General features: G+C 33.8%; 4 protein-coding genes across 5 annotated transcripts; 1 reads left to right on the top strand and 3 right to left on the bottom strand.

Annotated features, from left to right (window-relative positions):
* Window positions 1–1,931: 1,931 nt before the first annotated feature.
* LOC105211303 (pro-corazonin) lies at window positions 1,932–3,189 on the bottom strand. Its single transcript, XM_011182653.3, has 3 exons — window positions 3,118–3,189; window positions 2,333–2,512; window positions 1,932–2,261 (listed from the first exon to the last, which is right to left on the bottom strand). The coding sequence occupies exons 2-3, from the start codon at window positions 2,500–2,502 to the stop codon at window positions 2,096–2,098; spliced, it is 336 nt and encodes a 111-aa protein (XP_011180955.1). The 5' UTR covers window positions 2,503–2,512; window positions 3,118–3,189; the 3' UTR covers window positions 1,932–2,095.
* Window positions 3,190–3,903: 714 nt separating this feature from the next.
* Window positions 3,904–8,494, bottom strand: LOC105211320 (uncharacterized). Its single transcript, XM_011182672.3, has 11 exons — window positions 8,094–8,494; window positions 7,788–8,019; window positions 6,153–6,266; window positions 5,898–6,057; window positions 5,739–5,827; window positions 5,236–5,676; window positions 5,071–5,172; window positions 4,840–4,943; window positions 4,662–4,779; window positions 4,446–4,602; window positions 3,904–4,296 (listed from the first exon to the last, which is right to left on the bottom strand). Exons 1-11 carry the CDS (start codon window positions 8,280–8,282, stop codon window positions 4,176–4,178), a joined length of 1,827 nt encoding a protein of 608 aa, XP_011180974.1. The 5' UTR covers window positions 8,283–8,494; the 3' UTR covers window positions 3,904–4,175.
* A 306-nt stretch (window positions 8,495–8,800) lies between these two features.
* LOC105211319 (uncharacterized) lies at window positions 8,801–12,691 on the bottom strand. Its single transcript, XM_029039645.2, has 6 exons — window positions 12,551–12,691; window positions 11,124–11,355; window positions 10,437–10,557; window positions 10,074–10,233; window positions 9,920–10,008; window positions 8,801–9,854 (listed from the first exon to the last, which is right to left on the bottom strand). The coding sequence occupies exons 1-4, from the start codon at window positions 12,590–12,592 to the stop codon at window positions 10,173–10,175; spliced, it is 456 nt and encodes a 151-aa protein (XP_028895478.1). The 5' UTR covers window positions 12,593–12,691; the 3' UTR covers window positions 8,801–9,854; window positions 9,920–10,008; window positions 10,074–10,172.
* Window positions 12,602–14,812, top strand: LOC105211318 (scaffold protein salvador). 2 transcript variants are annotated; one of them, XM_011182669.3, is made up of 3 exons: window positions 12,602–12,702; window positions 12,869–14,565; window positions 14,661–14,812. In XM_011182669.3, exons 2-3 carry the CDS (start codon window positions 12,896–12,898, stop codon window positions 14,743–14,745), a joined length of 1,755 nt encoding a protein of 584 aa, XP_011180971.1. In that variant the 5' UTR covers window positions 12,602–12,702; window positions 12,869–12,895; the 3' UTR covers window positions 14,746–14,812. The 2 variants fall into 2 exon arrangements, with proteins under 2 accessions (XP_011180971.1, XP_011180970.1); XM_011182668.3 differs by having other exon boundaries at window positions 12,634–14,565.
* Window positions 14,813–15,428: the final 616 nt, after the last annotated feature.

The raw sequence follows: 15,428 nt of genomic DNA, 5'->3' as shown, positions 1-15,428 counted from the left end.
AATTTTAGATCTAAATCGGGTAAACTTCAAGTATTTTAAGAGTATTTTACCCATGGTTATGAGCAAAAATGTAAAGTTTATATTACTTCTTATTTGCCCATTTTTTTACATAAAATCAACGGCTCGGAATACTTACCGACGGTATTCCTTGACCCAAAAATTTAGTATTTATTTTATTTTAATTTTTATATTTGTTGTCAAATATCTCCCTTCCGCTTATTTTGCACCTTATTCAATGCTTTATAAAAAGTGTAACAGTGATCGGATTTAGTTCAAATATGCGCCTTTTCGTTCGATAATCTGTTTCCATCTAGACGGCAACTTCCTAATACCCCCCTCGTAGAAGCTCCATCCTTATTTGCGAGGAACTCGGACAGCCACTTTTCACAAGCCTCTTTTGAGTTAAACTTTACACCACCAAGTGCGTTCGGGTGGTAACTGGACTGGAACGGGTGGTAATCACTTGGCGATATGTCCGAGCTGTATGGTGAATGCCATAAAACCTCTCATCCGAGCTCCCGTAGCCTATGACGAGTCATCAACGAAGTGTGGGGTCTGGCGGTGTCCTGCTGGAACACTACACTCTTTCTGTTAGCCAATTCTTTACGCTTCTGGTCGATCGCCTGCTTCAAGCGGTCCAGTTGTGCATAGTAGATAGTAGAATGGCCATATGGGAGCTGCTCATAGTGGAAGTGATGATTCCCTTCCAATTCCACCAAACACATAGCAAAACCTTCCTGACCATCAATTCCGTCTTGGCCACTGTTTCGGTCCTTCGGCCTCGACCGTTTTCGCTTGATATTGTCGTATGTGATCCATTTTTCGTCGCCAGTCACCATCCACTTCAAAAATGGGTCGAGCTCGCTTCGTTTCAGCATCATATAGCAGACGTTGATTCGGTCCAGAAGGTTTTTTTGTATCAAATCATGCGGCACCCAAACATCAAGCTTTTTTGTGTATCCAGCCTTCTGCAGATTGTTTAAAATGGTTTTAAACCAATTCAAGAATGTTTGACTGGTTTACCTTGATTTCGTTTGAATTTTGGACGTATTTTTAAATGTTGGACGAGGAATATACAATACCACTTTGGTTTTATATGGAAGTTTGGAACAATTTTCTAAATACTACATTAGGGGAGGAACTTAATTTGGTCTTTGAAAAAAAAATTACAGAAAGTTGGAATAAACGCAGAAGCCAAAATATTCTGAAACCTATAAAGAATTTTAAAGTATATTTTCTTTTTTTTAACAAGATTTTTATATGTTCATATTCCTTTATTAATTTTGATCATGATTTGAACTTTTGTGATTAAAAAAATATAATAACACTTGATGTACTGCAAATTATTTGCCCACATAGTCTAACCCACCCTAATGTGCATGTATAGCATAGGGAGACCATCTGCAAATAAACATTTACGCATATTTACACACTTACAAAGCGGACATTTATCACACGGCATGAGTTATGAAATTATGTTGTTACAACAACTATACCGAGGAACACCAAATACACCCCTGATAATTTTTTGATGTAACCAAAGTTGGTGTTTATGAATATTTGATGAGGGCTGTTGCTTGTTATACAATTGGCTATTTACATAACGACACTGTGGGGAAGAGAAGTGGCCATTGAAGAGGCAGGGGAAGAAAGCGGTACTTTAAAAGAGGAAAAATGTAATAAGGGTACAAATTAACAGCTTGAATAATAAAATCTTCTGCAACGGAAATCAATTTGGCGGATGTTTTGGGATGCTGGAGAAGGAAATGTATATACATAAGTGTGGATTAAGATAATATTTCAACCAATTAGTTTCGATGAGCAAAATTGAAGTCTATCCACAGGCGCATAGTGCATTGAATATACATAATTGCCTTGTTTATTAATATTTTTAATTAGAAAAAAAAGTTAATATTATTTTCAATGTAGCTTTTTGCTTTATTTGCACGATTTACTTGAATTTTTTTTTATTTTTTCATTAAATTTTACATATAGAAGGAGTGTCTACGTTCATAGTAATTTTGAATCTGTGAATCCATCATATTATATACAAGTCGTTTCGTTTTATAAATATTTTATCGCGCATAATCAGGTTTTAGTGTTTTCCATAATCGTTCGCCTCGGCAGCATTCAATTCTTCGTACAATTCATTTGATTGATGATGATTTCCAAATAGATTGCTAGCGGCTGGAGTCAAAGCCGGAACGCCGGCGCGAATCGACAGGGGATTGTGTAATAAATATTGCAATTGCAGAAGACACCTAAGCAGGAAAATAGAAATTGATTAGAAATAAATATTGAAAATGAATTAGTGCAGTCTGATTCCACGCACCTCTCCAATTTGCGTTCGCCATCTTGTTGTAGCATTTCGGATATATCATTATCGCGATGGGTGTTCACAGCGCGCTTGCCACTGGTCCAGCCGTGAGAGTATTGAAATGTTTGCCCGAAGCATGTAGCCACGAAGCAGAGCACAGCCAATGAGACGAATAATTTGAACATTTTGCTTATGCTGTAGATAATATATAGAAATATTGCAGGTTTTGTGGTTGAAATATGTTTATTTTATTTTGTGTAGTTGTTTGCTGTAAAATACTATGATATCCTTGTGGATATCCTATTAATATAGCAACTTTGTTGCAAATTTGTAGCCTATCAGCAGGCGCTCAGTAGGTTAATCAAATCTCTCTGATTTTTTATAATATTAGTATATCACTAAGAATATCTCAAATTCGAAATAAATTACGAAATATACCTTGCTCCCAACTCTATTACTATTTTTAAATAATTTAATTAATTATTATCTCTATAGCAAATATTTTACTGAAGTTTCAATTATTTGTAAACATCACAAAGTGGTAGGCGCGCCATCTGTGTATGAAAAATCGAACTGCCTTTGGATGTATGAGAAATACAACAATGACCGTAGACATGTTTTTCTTATGAATACTAACACAGTGGCTCTCAACACACAGTTTCACAGCTAATGTAAACTTTTAGTCAAAATAAACTAAAACAATTGCCTCAACAAAAATTTAATACATTCTAACAAAATTCACTGCAAAGTTGTGCTCTTAACAAATTTAAATAAATTTATTTCGTTTAATTTATTCTTACTTTTATGAATAGAAATTCGGTGTGTTCGTGTAAACTGTGTACGCGTTTGGAGCAAAGCGCTGATTGAACTGTGATTCCTGTTGATGGAGCAACCGTTTTTATACCAACTGCCAGCTAGTTGCTTGCGGCACGACACTTAAAAAAATAGGGCTCCCCTCACACACACATCTAAACATACAACACATGTGCGCATATGGATAACAATCTGGGCTTCAACAAAGATTAACAATGATTATTTTAGCTGCACTATTGTCTTCCAAGGCAGTTACCCCGAAAGTGGTATTTAAATGGGAAGTGCGCGAAAAGCCCACGCAGCACACACAAAGCAACAGAAGCACATGCACACACGCAAACATACAAAGATGCAAATGTAGCATATGTGTAGTGGCAAATGGCACAGGTTTATGGTCGAAAGAATAAATTGAATGAATTTGTTGATTAAAATTACCACTTAAGGATTTCATGGATTTTATGCTTAAGCAACAAGTGGTAAAGGATGCCGGCGGGCCAATGTGAAGGAGTTAAGCTACATACACATGCTCTAAAGTACTTATGAACGCATGTAAGTACTTATTTTTCTAGATGTTTGTCCGTGTGTTCACCGCTGCAGTAATCATTGCTTCTGGCAGATATTTGAGTTGGTCTTTAAGTGAAGTATTCATTGAGTTTATGGTTATGTGAAGTTGAATTTAAGACAAATGTTAAGTAAAGTATATAGTAACAAGCTTTAAGGTTAAATAGTTTAGTAAAAGCAGATTTTATATATCGTTTTCGATTTGAGGTTAGAGTATTTTATATTTTTATTTATAAGAGGAATCTCTAAAATGATTTTTTCTTAGCAGACTAGTGTTCACCGTAGCAAAAGTTTTCACTGTGAAATATTAAAATGTATATATATATAACATTTGGTAAAAAAAATATACATATAAATATGTTTAAATATACGTAAAATATCGCAAAATATGTCCACTATAGAAATTCAAGGTTAAATTTTTTGAAAGTCTCTTAAACAGCGGTGCTGAACACTCCAAATAATTTTATATACATAAATACTGGAATTATAGACTAGTTATTTCATAATCCGGCGTTGTGGGGACATTATTTGCATTTGCATTAGCAATTTCGACAGGCTTCTGCTGGTTTTTACTTTTATTGCGACGCAAAATGATATAGCACAAACTGCAAATGAAAAGAAAGGAAAGATGCATGAAAAATATTTAAAAAAATAAATAAAATGAAAATAATACTAAAAACACCAAAAATTACAAATATTTTAGAAATATACTAGCATGAAATAAAATTTTTCGTGCGAAAAATAGGACACTTACATAAACACCAGCACATTAGGTATATAGAATATCTCGCCAAAGAGAAATATGGCACCAGGAAAACTCTCCACAGTTTCCTGATATATGACACTGAAGATGGGCGGGAATATGAACTGACCAATTGGCTCACTAATACCAAATATTGAGTACATTTTACCTGAAAAACCCGGAAATCATTAATAAAAACCGTTAAACCCAATATATATAGAGACTAACTTAATTCCTCGCCATCCACAATACTGGAGCCGATAGTTTTAATAGCAATAACACGCAAACTCACGAACATATCAACAACACCAGCAACATAGAAGGCCTTTGTATCCTTGGCAAAAGCCTGTAATATAAATAAGTTGAATTTAAAGACTAAAAATCAAGAAAATCATAACAAACTTACGAATAGAACTCGGGAAATCACGATTGCCACAGCTGATAATATACCAATGGTGGGGTCCGAAAATTTTAGCAATTTACTAAGTATTGCTGTGCCAATGAAAGTGCCTAAAAGATAATATTATAATTAATACTGTAGATGTACTTTAAATATATTTTCAATACGAGGATTTAGGAAATTTGAAATAATTGTTAAACCTTACCAAGGTTTCAAAAAATATATATTCTTACATACCAACTAAAGCCGCTGCAGATGAAAATGTGAAGAAGAAACTAAAGTCATTGCCATTCCAATTCAGCTTGATGAGTGTGTAACGGTACCAATAGTCGTTTTCACCTGAAATGGAGTGTTCTTTTATATTTACATACAAATTAATAAAAATCAAAAATTTTAAATTACCAGAAACTGGACCCAGGGTCAAAAAGTAAGCAAGGATAAGCAAAATCAGTAACAATCTTCCGTGATTGGGACGTTTTACTAACGGAAACTTAAAGCAATCTATCACCAAAGTCGGATCGAAGAATTCACGGAAAAAAGAACGTCGAACGGGTGCTGCAGTTTCAGCACTCGACAATTGTGCCGACTTATCCGACGGCTGTAAATGTGAATTCAATTCAAAACTCACATTCTTCACCCGATCTACCTCATCGATACCCGTCTGTTCATAAGCCAAATTGTCTGAACCGGCTTGTAGTGTTGGTGGACCATGTGCCGGTAATGGTGGCGGTGTGTCTTCAGGTTCTTTTTCAGCTGATTTAGGCGTAGATTTTATCTCTTTTATAAAGAAAACTATATAGAGTATGGCAATAATTTGAAATGATGCGGCCATGCCAAACGAAACTGAAAATAAGAATGGGAAAATGTTGTTAATTTCTGGTATATAATAAATATTAATGACTTACATATATAACCGAGTTTCTGAAATAGAAAACCACTTATAGGTTGACCAATAAAAGGTACAGCGGTCACGAACATCGCAAATATGCCAAAACTGAAGTGGTTGGGAATGAAAAAATTAATTAAACATATTTTTAAAAATAATAGAAAATAAAGAAAATCACCGAAATATGCGATCTTCCTCAGGTGTCGCTATAGTTATATAACTGTAAATAGCCATTAAACAAAACGTAAGTCCACCAAATAATGCCGGCACGATCGCCTCACAGTATGCGCCAAATTCCATCGGTAGTGAGTCGAAGAAGATTGCCGAAATAATCAGACCTTTCGGGATTTCAAAATAGGAAATTGAATTTTAGTACCAGCTTTTTTGTGGAACACTTAAATTAATTAATTTAAAAACATTAAAATCTACTTACATGTGAAGGAAAGCAGTTCACCGATAATGGGCATAATCATGCATGGCTTGCGCTTGTTATAACGATCAGCCCAGCCGCCAGCAAAAAGTAACACAATCAATGGAAAGATAGCAGCTGTAAATGATAATAAATACGATAAATCAATTATTAGTCATAAAAATATTTTTTTTTTATTATTTTAGAACACTTAACACTGAAAATTTTCCAAAAATCATTCTGTATTTTTAAAATCTACACTATTTCAAGTATTATTACATAACCTCCAAATTAGAAAAGAAATTTGCATGTTAGAAAATAGTGAATTTAAAATGTACGTATATATGTATTTACTTTCTGTAAACGTTTGCGAATTCGGCGCAATAAAAAAAAAACATAAATAATCCGACAATTCATTTGGATCGCGTCATAAGCTGGATAAAATTTAATTAGAATTTATATCTTCTGCCAGTCATTGCTTTTAAAATTCTCAAATTTTAAAATTGATTCTGTTCTTGAAACAGAACTGAAATATAAAAACAAAAAAAAATGTATCAAATCCATTTGAGAACTAATTTTAAGTTCCTTAAACCGGTACTAGTGTTTTAGTTTTAGAAGTAGTGTTTTAGTACATCACTAACAAATCCAGTTCAATAAAAGTGACTATTTCATAATACCACTAAATCAATTAAACAAGAGAATGTTGTAATATAGCTATTTTGCGAGCATCTTCATGTAGGAAAAATTCATTCAACATTTCACTAATTGACACTATCTCACATTGAAATCGTTTTTTTTTTTTATAGAGATTTACATACATACACACAACTGCTACGATGAAACATTGATGAGAAGGAACGCTGATTAATCCGTCTGTATAAATAATACAAAAAAAGTTAATGAAAACAACTTGTTTGATAATCAAACTGTACGCAATGTGGGTACTAACGGAACCAGTTTTGAACTATGATTTGAAAAACTCAAGTTCTGAAGATGAATTGGCAACTATTTTCATGCATGAAAAAGGCGAATTATGAAATAAAAACAAACCGAAAAAAACATACACACTCCAATAAACAATTAAGACCTTTATTGGAGATTTTGCAAGTGGATTTTTTACTTATCAGCGATCAACAATTAACATAAACGGCGCGAAATTACTACCTATATTTGGCGTTTACAAGTAACGCTAAGTCTCATTAATTACAAAAAAAGAAGAAAAACTAAAAAATAATAATGTGGAAGTTAGTCAGCAGCAATCCTATGCAAATACACGTTGAATTTAATGATGCCTCGGGGATACTATTGTAAGCAAGAATATTTTTCTCTTCTCTTTTGTTCTTTTTTCTTTTTGTCACACACACACCAGCACACAATACTTTGGCTTTAATGCGCTAGGAACTGGTAATTCCAACAATTAGTACGTTGGTATTTATATTTTCTAAAATTTTAAACGAAAATTATCTCAGATTTGCATTATTTGATAAACACGAAATGCAAATTCCACAAACAGGTTCGAAATATTAAATTCTTTGTTCAACACACGCCTTTATACCGATTCTGAATAGAACAATACTGACATCATTTGAATTCTCGAAATTTTAACAAGGATCCACAAAAGGATCTAATGCGACAATAATTTAAACTAAACATACACACCAATGGGTGCGCGTTTTCCCGACACATCGGCTGCTAATTTCTGCGCTTCGACTTCAGCTTTGCACACGGTGTAGTTGAAGCCCACCGAGCTGATGGCGAGCGCTGCATCTGCTGCTGTTGCGCCCAGTGTTGTGTTCTCGAAATTGAAGCCATCACATTCGATGCCCAGCTCGGATTTGTCCAAAGTGGTGTCACAGACAATTTTATTATAACCCAAATTGACGCGACACGCCTAAAAAAAATCGAAAGAACAGCTACAGTTCTAAACACAATCCAATTTGGAGGGCCCTACTGCGCAATTGTTACCTTGTCGAGCGGAAAATTTTGCATTGCGACCGCATTGAACACACTAGCCATCAGGTAGAAAAAGAAAAACGGTTCGATAACCAAATATTTACGATATGCATACAACTTTTTTAAATAAACCACGACGCCTTTTGGTTCCGTCTCCGCTTCCGGTGCGGCATCGGCGGAAATACCATTTTGTTGTGACATTTCACTTTTTGAGGGAGCACTTCGCAAATTTTACACAATTTTGATATATAATTTCTCTATTTTTTTTATCTTTGGGCTCTTCAAGCCAACTTAGCACATCTTCACTTAATTGCTTATATGTACATATATGTACTAATTATAACACTTGATGACTAGATAGGTGTATAAGCTTAAACCGTGTAAGCTTTTCGAGTTAGTGTCTGTTGACGCTCGCGCCCGTTTTAAAACTAAACAGTCTATAACGATTTGTATTCTTAGCACCTTGCGTCTATTTGCATGCATGATCATCTCGAACTCGTCCAACATGTGTTCAATGATCAGCTCTTGCTCATCTTGCGCTTCAAGCAAATTCCAATAACTCTCTTATGCTTAGTCGTTAATACTTAATTAATTTATGCGCAATTAAATTTGAGAAAAAATCTGTGCGAACTAAGGGAATTTTACAAATGTAAACAAAATTTAATTATATACTTCTCGCTGATTTTGTGTGAAGTTGTGTTGAGATTTGTTTGATCTGTTTTTTTTTAATTATTCTTTATTTGTATATTATCTACACTGTTACCAAAATTCATCAACAAATAATTATATACAGGTTTTTATTTGTTATACACTGATGTGATAAAATTATCTCTTCATAGTTCGTTGGTTTAGTATTAATTTGTATGTCGATTAAATGGACGAAAGAAGTTCCACTATTCATCATCAAATAAAAACTCAATAAAAATACGGTTCATTCGTTGAGAGCAGAATCAATCCTATTAATAATATGTGAAATCTGTGAATTTCAACAATTAGAACTTAATGGTAAAATTAATTCTATGGGAAAATATATTTTCACCACTTTTAAAAAAATATTTTAAATACAACACTCGTAAGTCACCATTACAACATGAGTATTAACGAATTTACTGAAATTATATTATTATTTTAGTTATCACTTACTAATTAATTTATTATAAAATACGTTAAATCTATAAATTTCAAATATTTTGTTGTGGATACCCTAATCATCACAAAATGTCAAAACAAAAAATTAAGATGCACTTTACAAGTTTCTAATCGAAATTCTACTATCGATAAATATAAATAATATATACAGTGGAACTTCCATAACTCGAACTCCTATAAGTCAAAGATCTCCATAATTCAAACTTTTGGATTGGCAATAGCGTTTAGAAATCAAATTTCATAGGCGATCAAAAAAATATATTACACTTATAGATTTAATAAATCGTGTAACAAAGGCATGAGATACAGACGTCGATTTTTGAAAAATTTTATGTTTTAATGAAAATTCTATAACTCGAAGTTTTTTTTGTATATTATGATGATTCGAGTTAAAGAAGTTCCACTGTACATAAATGAAAATCGATTGTGACATTCGCTGTGTGGCTTATGGCGCCGTCCTGTTGGTACTACATATTGTCCAAGTCCTTATCATCCAATTCGTGCCAAAAACATTCGGTTATCACAGCGATAGCGATTCCCATTCACAGTAACGTACTTCTTTTATAAAGAAAACTATGTAGAGTATGGCAATGATTTCAAATGATGCGGCCATTACAAACGAAACTGAAAAGCAAAATGATGTGAAAACAGGTAAATGGGCTCGTGGTAAGCTGATAGTACAGACTTACATATATAACCGAGTTTCTGAAATAGAAAACCGCTTATTGGTTGACCAATTAACAGTACAGCGTTCACGAATATCGCAAATATGCCGAATCTAAAGTGGTTGAAGGAAAAATTTATGAAAATGTTCAGAAAAATAATAGAAAATAATAAAATCACCGAAATATGCGATCTTTCTCAGGTGTCGCTATTGTTATATAACTGTAAATAGCCATTAAACAAAACGTAAGTCCACCAAATAAAGCCGGCACGATCGCCTCACAATATGCACCAAATTCCATTGGTAGTGCGTCGAAGAAGATTGCCGCAAAAATTAAACCTTAAGGGAAAATATTTAGTAAGTTAAGTTAATTATTAAATTTCAGTATCGGCATCTTTGATTCTAATTTAATTTTCTTCTTTTGTATTTATAATATTATTTATTTTTAATAATTCTTTAAATAATTGTTTCTTTTTGTTTTGGATTTTTCTTTTAGAAAAACCAAGATTTCTTTAAAGAAAAAAATATTAAAATTTACTTACGATGATGATATGAAGGAAAGCAGTTCGCCGATAATGGGCATAATCATGCATGGCTTGCGCTTATTGTAACGATCAGCAAAGCCGCCAGCAAAAAGTAACACAATAAAAGGAAAGATAGCAGCTGCAAATGCCAAAAAAAAATTATATAAAATATTTTTTTTTTATTATTTTATAACTTAAAAAAAAGCTACATTTTGAATATCATTAAGTTTTTTTTACTATATATCTGCATGACACCAACAAAATAATATATTTTGTTTTAGTACATCACTAATAAATCCATTTCAATGGCAAAAACGGCTATTTCATAATACCTCTAAATCAATTAAACAAGAAAATGTTGTAACAAAGCTAATTAGCGATCATCTTCAAGTAGAAAAAATTCTTTCAACATTTCACTAATAGACACTATCTTATAATGGATATGTTTTTATATGAGATATACACATATGCTAGAAAGAAACGTCGATTAGTAAGATGATTAATCTGTCTATATAAATAATAAAAAAATATTGAAAACAACTTGTTTGATATTCAAACTGTACGCAATGTGGGTACTAACGGAACCAGTTTTGAACTATGATTTGAAAAAGAAATTAAACATATCAATAAGCAATAAAGACTTTTATAAAATATTTTTTAAGATTTCTTTAATTATAAAACTTATATTAAGCTAAACATACACACCAATTGGTGCGCGTTTTCCAGACACATCATTTGCTAATTTCTGCGCTTCGACTTCAGCTTTGCACACAGTGTAGTTGAAGCCCACCGAGTTGAAGGAGAGCGCTGCATCTGCGGCTGTTGCGCCCAGCGTTGTGTTCTCGAAATTGAAGCCATCACATTCGATGCCCAGCTCGGATTTGTCCAAAGTGATGTCACAGACAAGTTTATTATAACCCAAATTAATGCGACAAGCCTAAAAAAATCGAAAGAACAACTACAGTTTTAAGCGCAATCCAATTTGGAGCGCCCTACTGCGCAATTGTTACTTTGTCGAGGGAAAATTTTGCAAGGCGACGGCATTGAATATACTAGCCATTTAGTAGAAAAAGAAAAACGGTTCGATCACTAAATATTTGCAATATGCATACAACTTTTTTAAATAAACCACTACTCCTTTTGGTTTCGTCTCCGCTTCCGGTGCGGCATCGGCGGAAATACCATTTTATTGTGACATTATATTTTAAAGTGTGAGCACTTCTCAAATTTTACACAATTTTATATATAATTTATATATTTTTATAATTATTTCCACTCTTCAAGAGCTCGTTTTCAATTAAGTTTTTATATAATACATTTATTATAGCAATTGATGAGTAGATAGAAGTATAAGCTTAAACTGTGTAAGCTTCTAGAGTTAGTGTCTGCCGACGCTCGCGGCCGTTTTAAAAACTAAACAGTCTATAACAATTTATATTCTTAGCACCTGATGTCTATTTACGTTCATTATCAGCTCTTAAACAAAGTGCTCATCTTGCTTTTGAGGCAAATTACAATAGCTTTTTATCTTTTATTAAAAAGGTGCATCATCACTTTGGATAAAAAATTTATTGAAACTATAAAATTAGACTTCTTCATAACCATTTGCACCATCATAGTAACAAATAATACGTTTTCACAAGTTACAGGTTTCAGCTATAAGATTTTCCCGAACATTGTTTAAAAAACTTGATCTTGGAAAAAAATTATTTTTATTGTATATTAAAATTTATTGTTAAATTTTTAAAGTGATTTTGACATTAAAGAGATAAAGAATTATAATTATTATAGTTTCAATTAAATATTTCTTATTAAAAACTTGGTAATTAGTTTTAAAAAAATACGTTGTTATTTGATTAATATAAAAAAAATAATTGAAATTTCCAAATATTGGGTAATGGCTACCCTAATCATCATGAAATGTCAGTCAGCAAACAAACGATGTGCTTATGTTGTACTAATCGAAATTAAATTATCGATAAAAAATATTGGAGTCAACTAAGCTATCTTATATAAATACACTCCGTTAATATTTATATTTTTTCAAATTTAATTTTCTGGTAAACTAATACAAAATAATTACATAATTTGTAACTTATATGCACATTTTAAATTTATTAAATAATACTCACATCAATATTCGATAACAAAAGTGTTGTTGCAATTTTACGCATACGTGCACATCTCTAACCAATCCAATTTGACATTTTGTACTTGTAAATTTGTTCCGGTTGTTTATTTCTTCACATCTTAATAAGTCCTTTATTTATTTGCTGTGTTATTAGTGAGTAAGCTGAGAACTAAAAATTAACTTCAACGCTGATAATAGTTTAAAAGCACGCATGGAAATTAACGCAAAATAACATATTGCTACCGCAACTAAAACCTTTGTTATTGCATGGCTACATATGAAATTTTCATTTTAATATGATGATTTCGATTTTTGGTAGCTTTTTATGGGAGGCGTTGTAGATTGAATGAACTACCTAATTTTGCTGTGCAATCGAAAACCGACCATGCTGTCACGACGCAGTAAAGAAAAGGCTACCGGTCATAAGGAAGGTGTGGTTGGTAAGTATGTGAAGAAAGAGACGCCACCCGAAATACCAGTGATAAATGTATGGTCGTTTGATGAGCAGCGAGCTAAGCATAACAAGAAATCACTGCAGCGTTGTGCTAGCACTTCGCCGAGTTGTGAATTTACCGGCCGAAGTTCGGGTAATTCCAGTCGCAATACTTACTCCTGCGGCAATGACTCACAATTGAATTCGCAGCCCGATTATTATCATGCTAGGCGTGCGCAATCTCAATTACCACCAACGACAACGACAATGCGTTCGGTGTCACAGACGCATCAGCAACGTTACAATGTGACCGGCTTTTATGCGCCTTCTAACTCCATATCCTCAACAAACCAACATCCACATTTTTATTCAAGCAATAATTTGGATGTGACCAGTAATGGGCATGGTCATAGCGGCAACAGCAGCAATACAAGTAGCAGTACCAGCAACTATGTAAACATTGAGCAAATTGATCGTATGCGTCGCCAACAATCATCACCCTTACTGCAGCCCACCAGTGCCGCATACGAAAATTTTCAAAGAAGGCATTCGGCTAATCAAAAGCATAGTAACTCGTATGATGGGCGACTGCGTGGTTTCACAGGCAGTGAAGCAAATGCCACATCAATAGCTGAAGGTATGGATTCCTACAACAATGTGCTGCAGATACCACGTGGTACTACGCCAACTCCACCACAACATTATCCAACCAATGCCAGTTATTTAGCCGGCTCTGATTCCTATCCAATCTACGAAAACCCATTTCGAGTTTCGTCAAATACTTCGGGTAGTGTGATCAACAATAATCATACATCAATGAATAATTTCGATAGTCGTTCAACGCAATCCACCGCAGAAGTGCGTTCTGAGTCACCCATTTATAGTAATACCACTTTGGCCGTCTCCAACAATAACTTGCATTCATCATACGATTTGTCTGCTGGTACAGCTGCTGCAACTTCTGTGCAATCTCTGTACCACGCACCGTCACGGCAGCTACACTCACAATCGGTCGGCAAAACAAACAGTACAACAAATGTTTTACAAAAGGTGCCATCACAGCAGTCCATCGAAGAAGAGCTACCACTACCACCCGGTTGGGCAATGCAATATACTCTACATGGACGCAAGTATTATATTGACCATCACACACATACGACGCATTGGTCACATCCGCTCGAGCGGGAAGGTCTGCCGGTGGGTTGGCGACGTGTTGTTTCCAAAATGCACGGTACCTACTATGAAAACCAATATACAGGGCAATGCCAACGACAGCATCCCTGTCTTACCTCATATTATGTATATACTACATCTGCCGAACCACCGAAGGCCATATGCCCGGAAATGCCAGTTCCTTACACACCGCCAGTGCACACACACAACGCGCTAGTGCCGGCCAATCCGTATTTGTTGGAAGAGATACCCAAGTGGTTGGTGGTGTACTCAAATGCTGATTCATCGAAAGACCATATGCTGCAGTTCAACATGTTCAGTTTGCAAGATCTTGAGTGCTTCGATGGTATGCTGGTACGGCTGTTCAAGCAAGAGCTCGGCACAATTGTTGGCTTCTACGAACGGTATAGGTGAGTACGAAATGCTAGTATAAGATGTATAAAAATATTATTTATTATTATTTTTTTATATATTTTAATTTTCTGTTGTTTTTTCGTTTTCTCAGACGCGCTTTGATTTTGGAAAAGAATCGCCGTGCTGAGCAGGAGCGCTATTTGCAAGAGTTACACACTCAAGCCACACACCAATAACACACGTTCAAATGCAGCTATTTGTATTCTACTTGAAAACCGTGTGTGCTGTGCTTCCCATATTTTACTTACATACTTACTCACGCATATAAGGAAATCTTATATATTTTTAAAGTATGTTTGGACTGTCTTGTTCTGTTGTACTGTGTACCGTTTTCGTACCGACAAACATTTGATAAATACATTTTAAGTGAAAAATTTATGTAACTGATTTTAAATAATACATACATATATTATTTATATTTACCAATGATTATGTTCGATAAAATGTTTTTGTGATTTGTTCTACTATCATTTTATTTATATATACTCATATGTATCTTCTTTTTCATTTTAACGTGTCTGACTTTTGCAAAAGTAATTATAAATATACTTTATATTCACATTTTTTCAAAGTGGGCTGTTTTAATTATTTGTGTGTACACATGTAAATATATATTTAATGTTTTTTTTTTTTTTGTTTTATTATGGTTGTTTAGTTCTTTGTGCATAAACACTGGTTTTCGGAGATCTAGGTATTTTCTACAGAACGGCTTGTTGTCAAGATTTACGCAATGTTTCGTTGTTGTAGTAACAAAAAATATTTATTAATAATACAAATTTACCTCCCAAACCTCCATAAACTGCCAGGAATAGCTCAAGTTTATTAGTAAAACTTTGCATTCTTTGTAATCACTGCACAA

Source organism: Zeugodacus cucurbitae, chromosome 2 (genome assembly GCF_028554725.1).
Source record: "Zeugodacus cucurbitae isolate PBARC_wt_2022May chromosome 2, idZeuCucr1.2, whole genome shotgun sequence".
NCBI classification, from domain to species: domain Eukaryota; kingdom Metazoa; phylum Arthropoda; class Insecta; order Diptera; family Tephritidae; genus Zeugodacus; species Zeugodacus cucurbitae.
This window is presented reverse-complemented; position numbering and strand designations above follow the sequence as displayed.

What these genes read in the sequence shown, in the direction of transcription:
- LOC105211303 (XM_011182653.3), bottom strand. Translation starts at nt 2,502, where the DNA reads ATGTTCAAATTATTCGTCTCATTGGCTGTGCTCTGCTTCGTGGCTACA. An exon ending in GGCGAACGCAAATTGGAGAG is followed by an intron (nt 2,262 to 2,332) that starts GTGCGTGGAATC and finishes TTTCCTGCTTAG; the next exon opens with GTGTCTTCTGCAATTGCAAT.
- LOC105211320 (XM_011182672.3), bottom strand. Translation starts at nt 8,282, where the DNA reads ATGTCACAACAAAATGGTATTTCCGCCGATGCCGCACCGGAAGCGGAG. An exon ending in TGAACTGCTTTCCTTCACAT is followed by an intron (nt 6,058 to 6,152) that starts GTAAGTAGATTT and finishes AAATCCCGAAAG; the next exon opens with GTCTGATTATTTCGGCAATC. An exon ending in ATCTGCAGCGGCTTTAGTTG is followed by an intron (nt 4,944 to 5,070) that starts GTATGTAAGAAT and finishes ATTATCTTTTAG; the next exon opens with GCACTTTCATTGGCACAGCA.
- LOC105211319 (XM_029039645.2), bottom strand. Translation starts at nt 12,592, where the DNA reads ATGCGTAAAATTGCAACAACACTTTTGTTATCGAATATTGAT. An exon ending in TTTTGTTATCGAATATTGAT is followed by an intron (nt 11,356 to 12,550) that starts GTGAGTATTATT and finishes CGATTTTTTTAG; the next exon opens with GCTTGTCGCATTAATTTGGG. An exon ending in TGGAAAACGCGCACCAATTG is followed by an intron (nt 10,558 to 11,123) that starts GTGTGTATGTTT and finishes TGGCATTTGCAG; the next exon opens with CTGCTATCTTTCCTTTTATT.
- LOC105211318 (XM_011182669.3), top strand. Translation starts at nt 12,896, where the DNA reads ATGAACTACCTAATTTTGCTGTGCAATCGAAAACCGACCATGCTGTCA. An exon ending in GGCTTCTACGAACGGTATAG is followed by an intron (nt 14,566 to 14,660) that starts GTGAGTACGAAA and finishes TCGTTTTCTCAG; the next exon opens with ACGCGCTTTGATTTTGGAAA.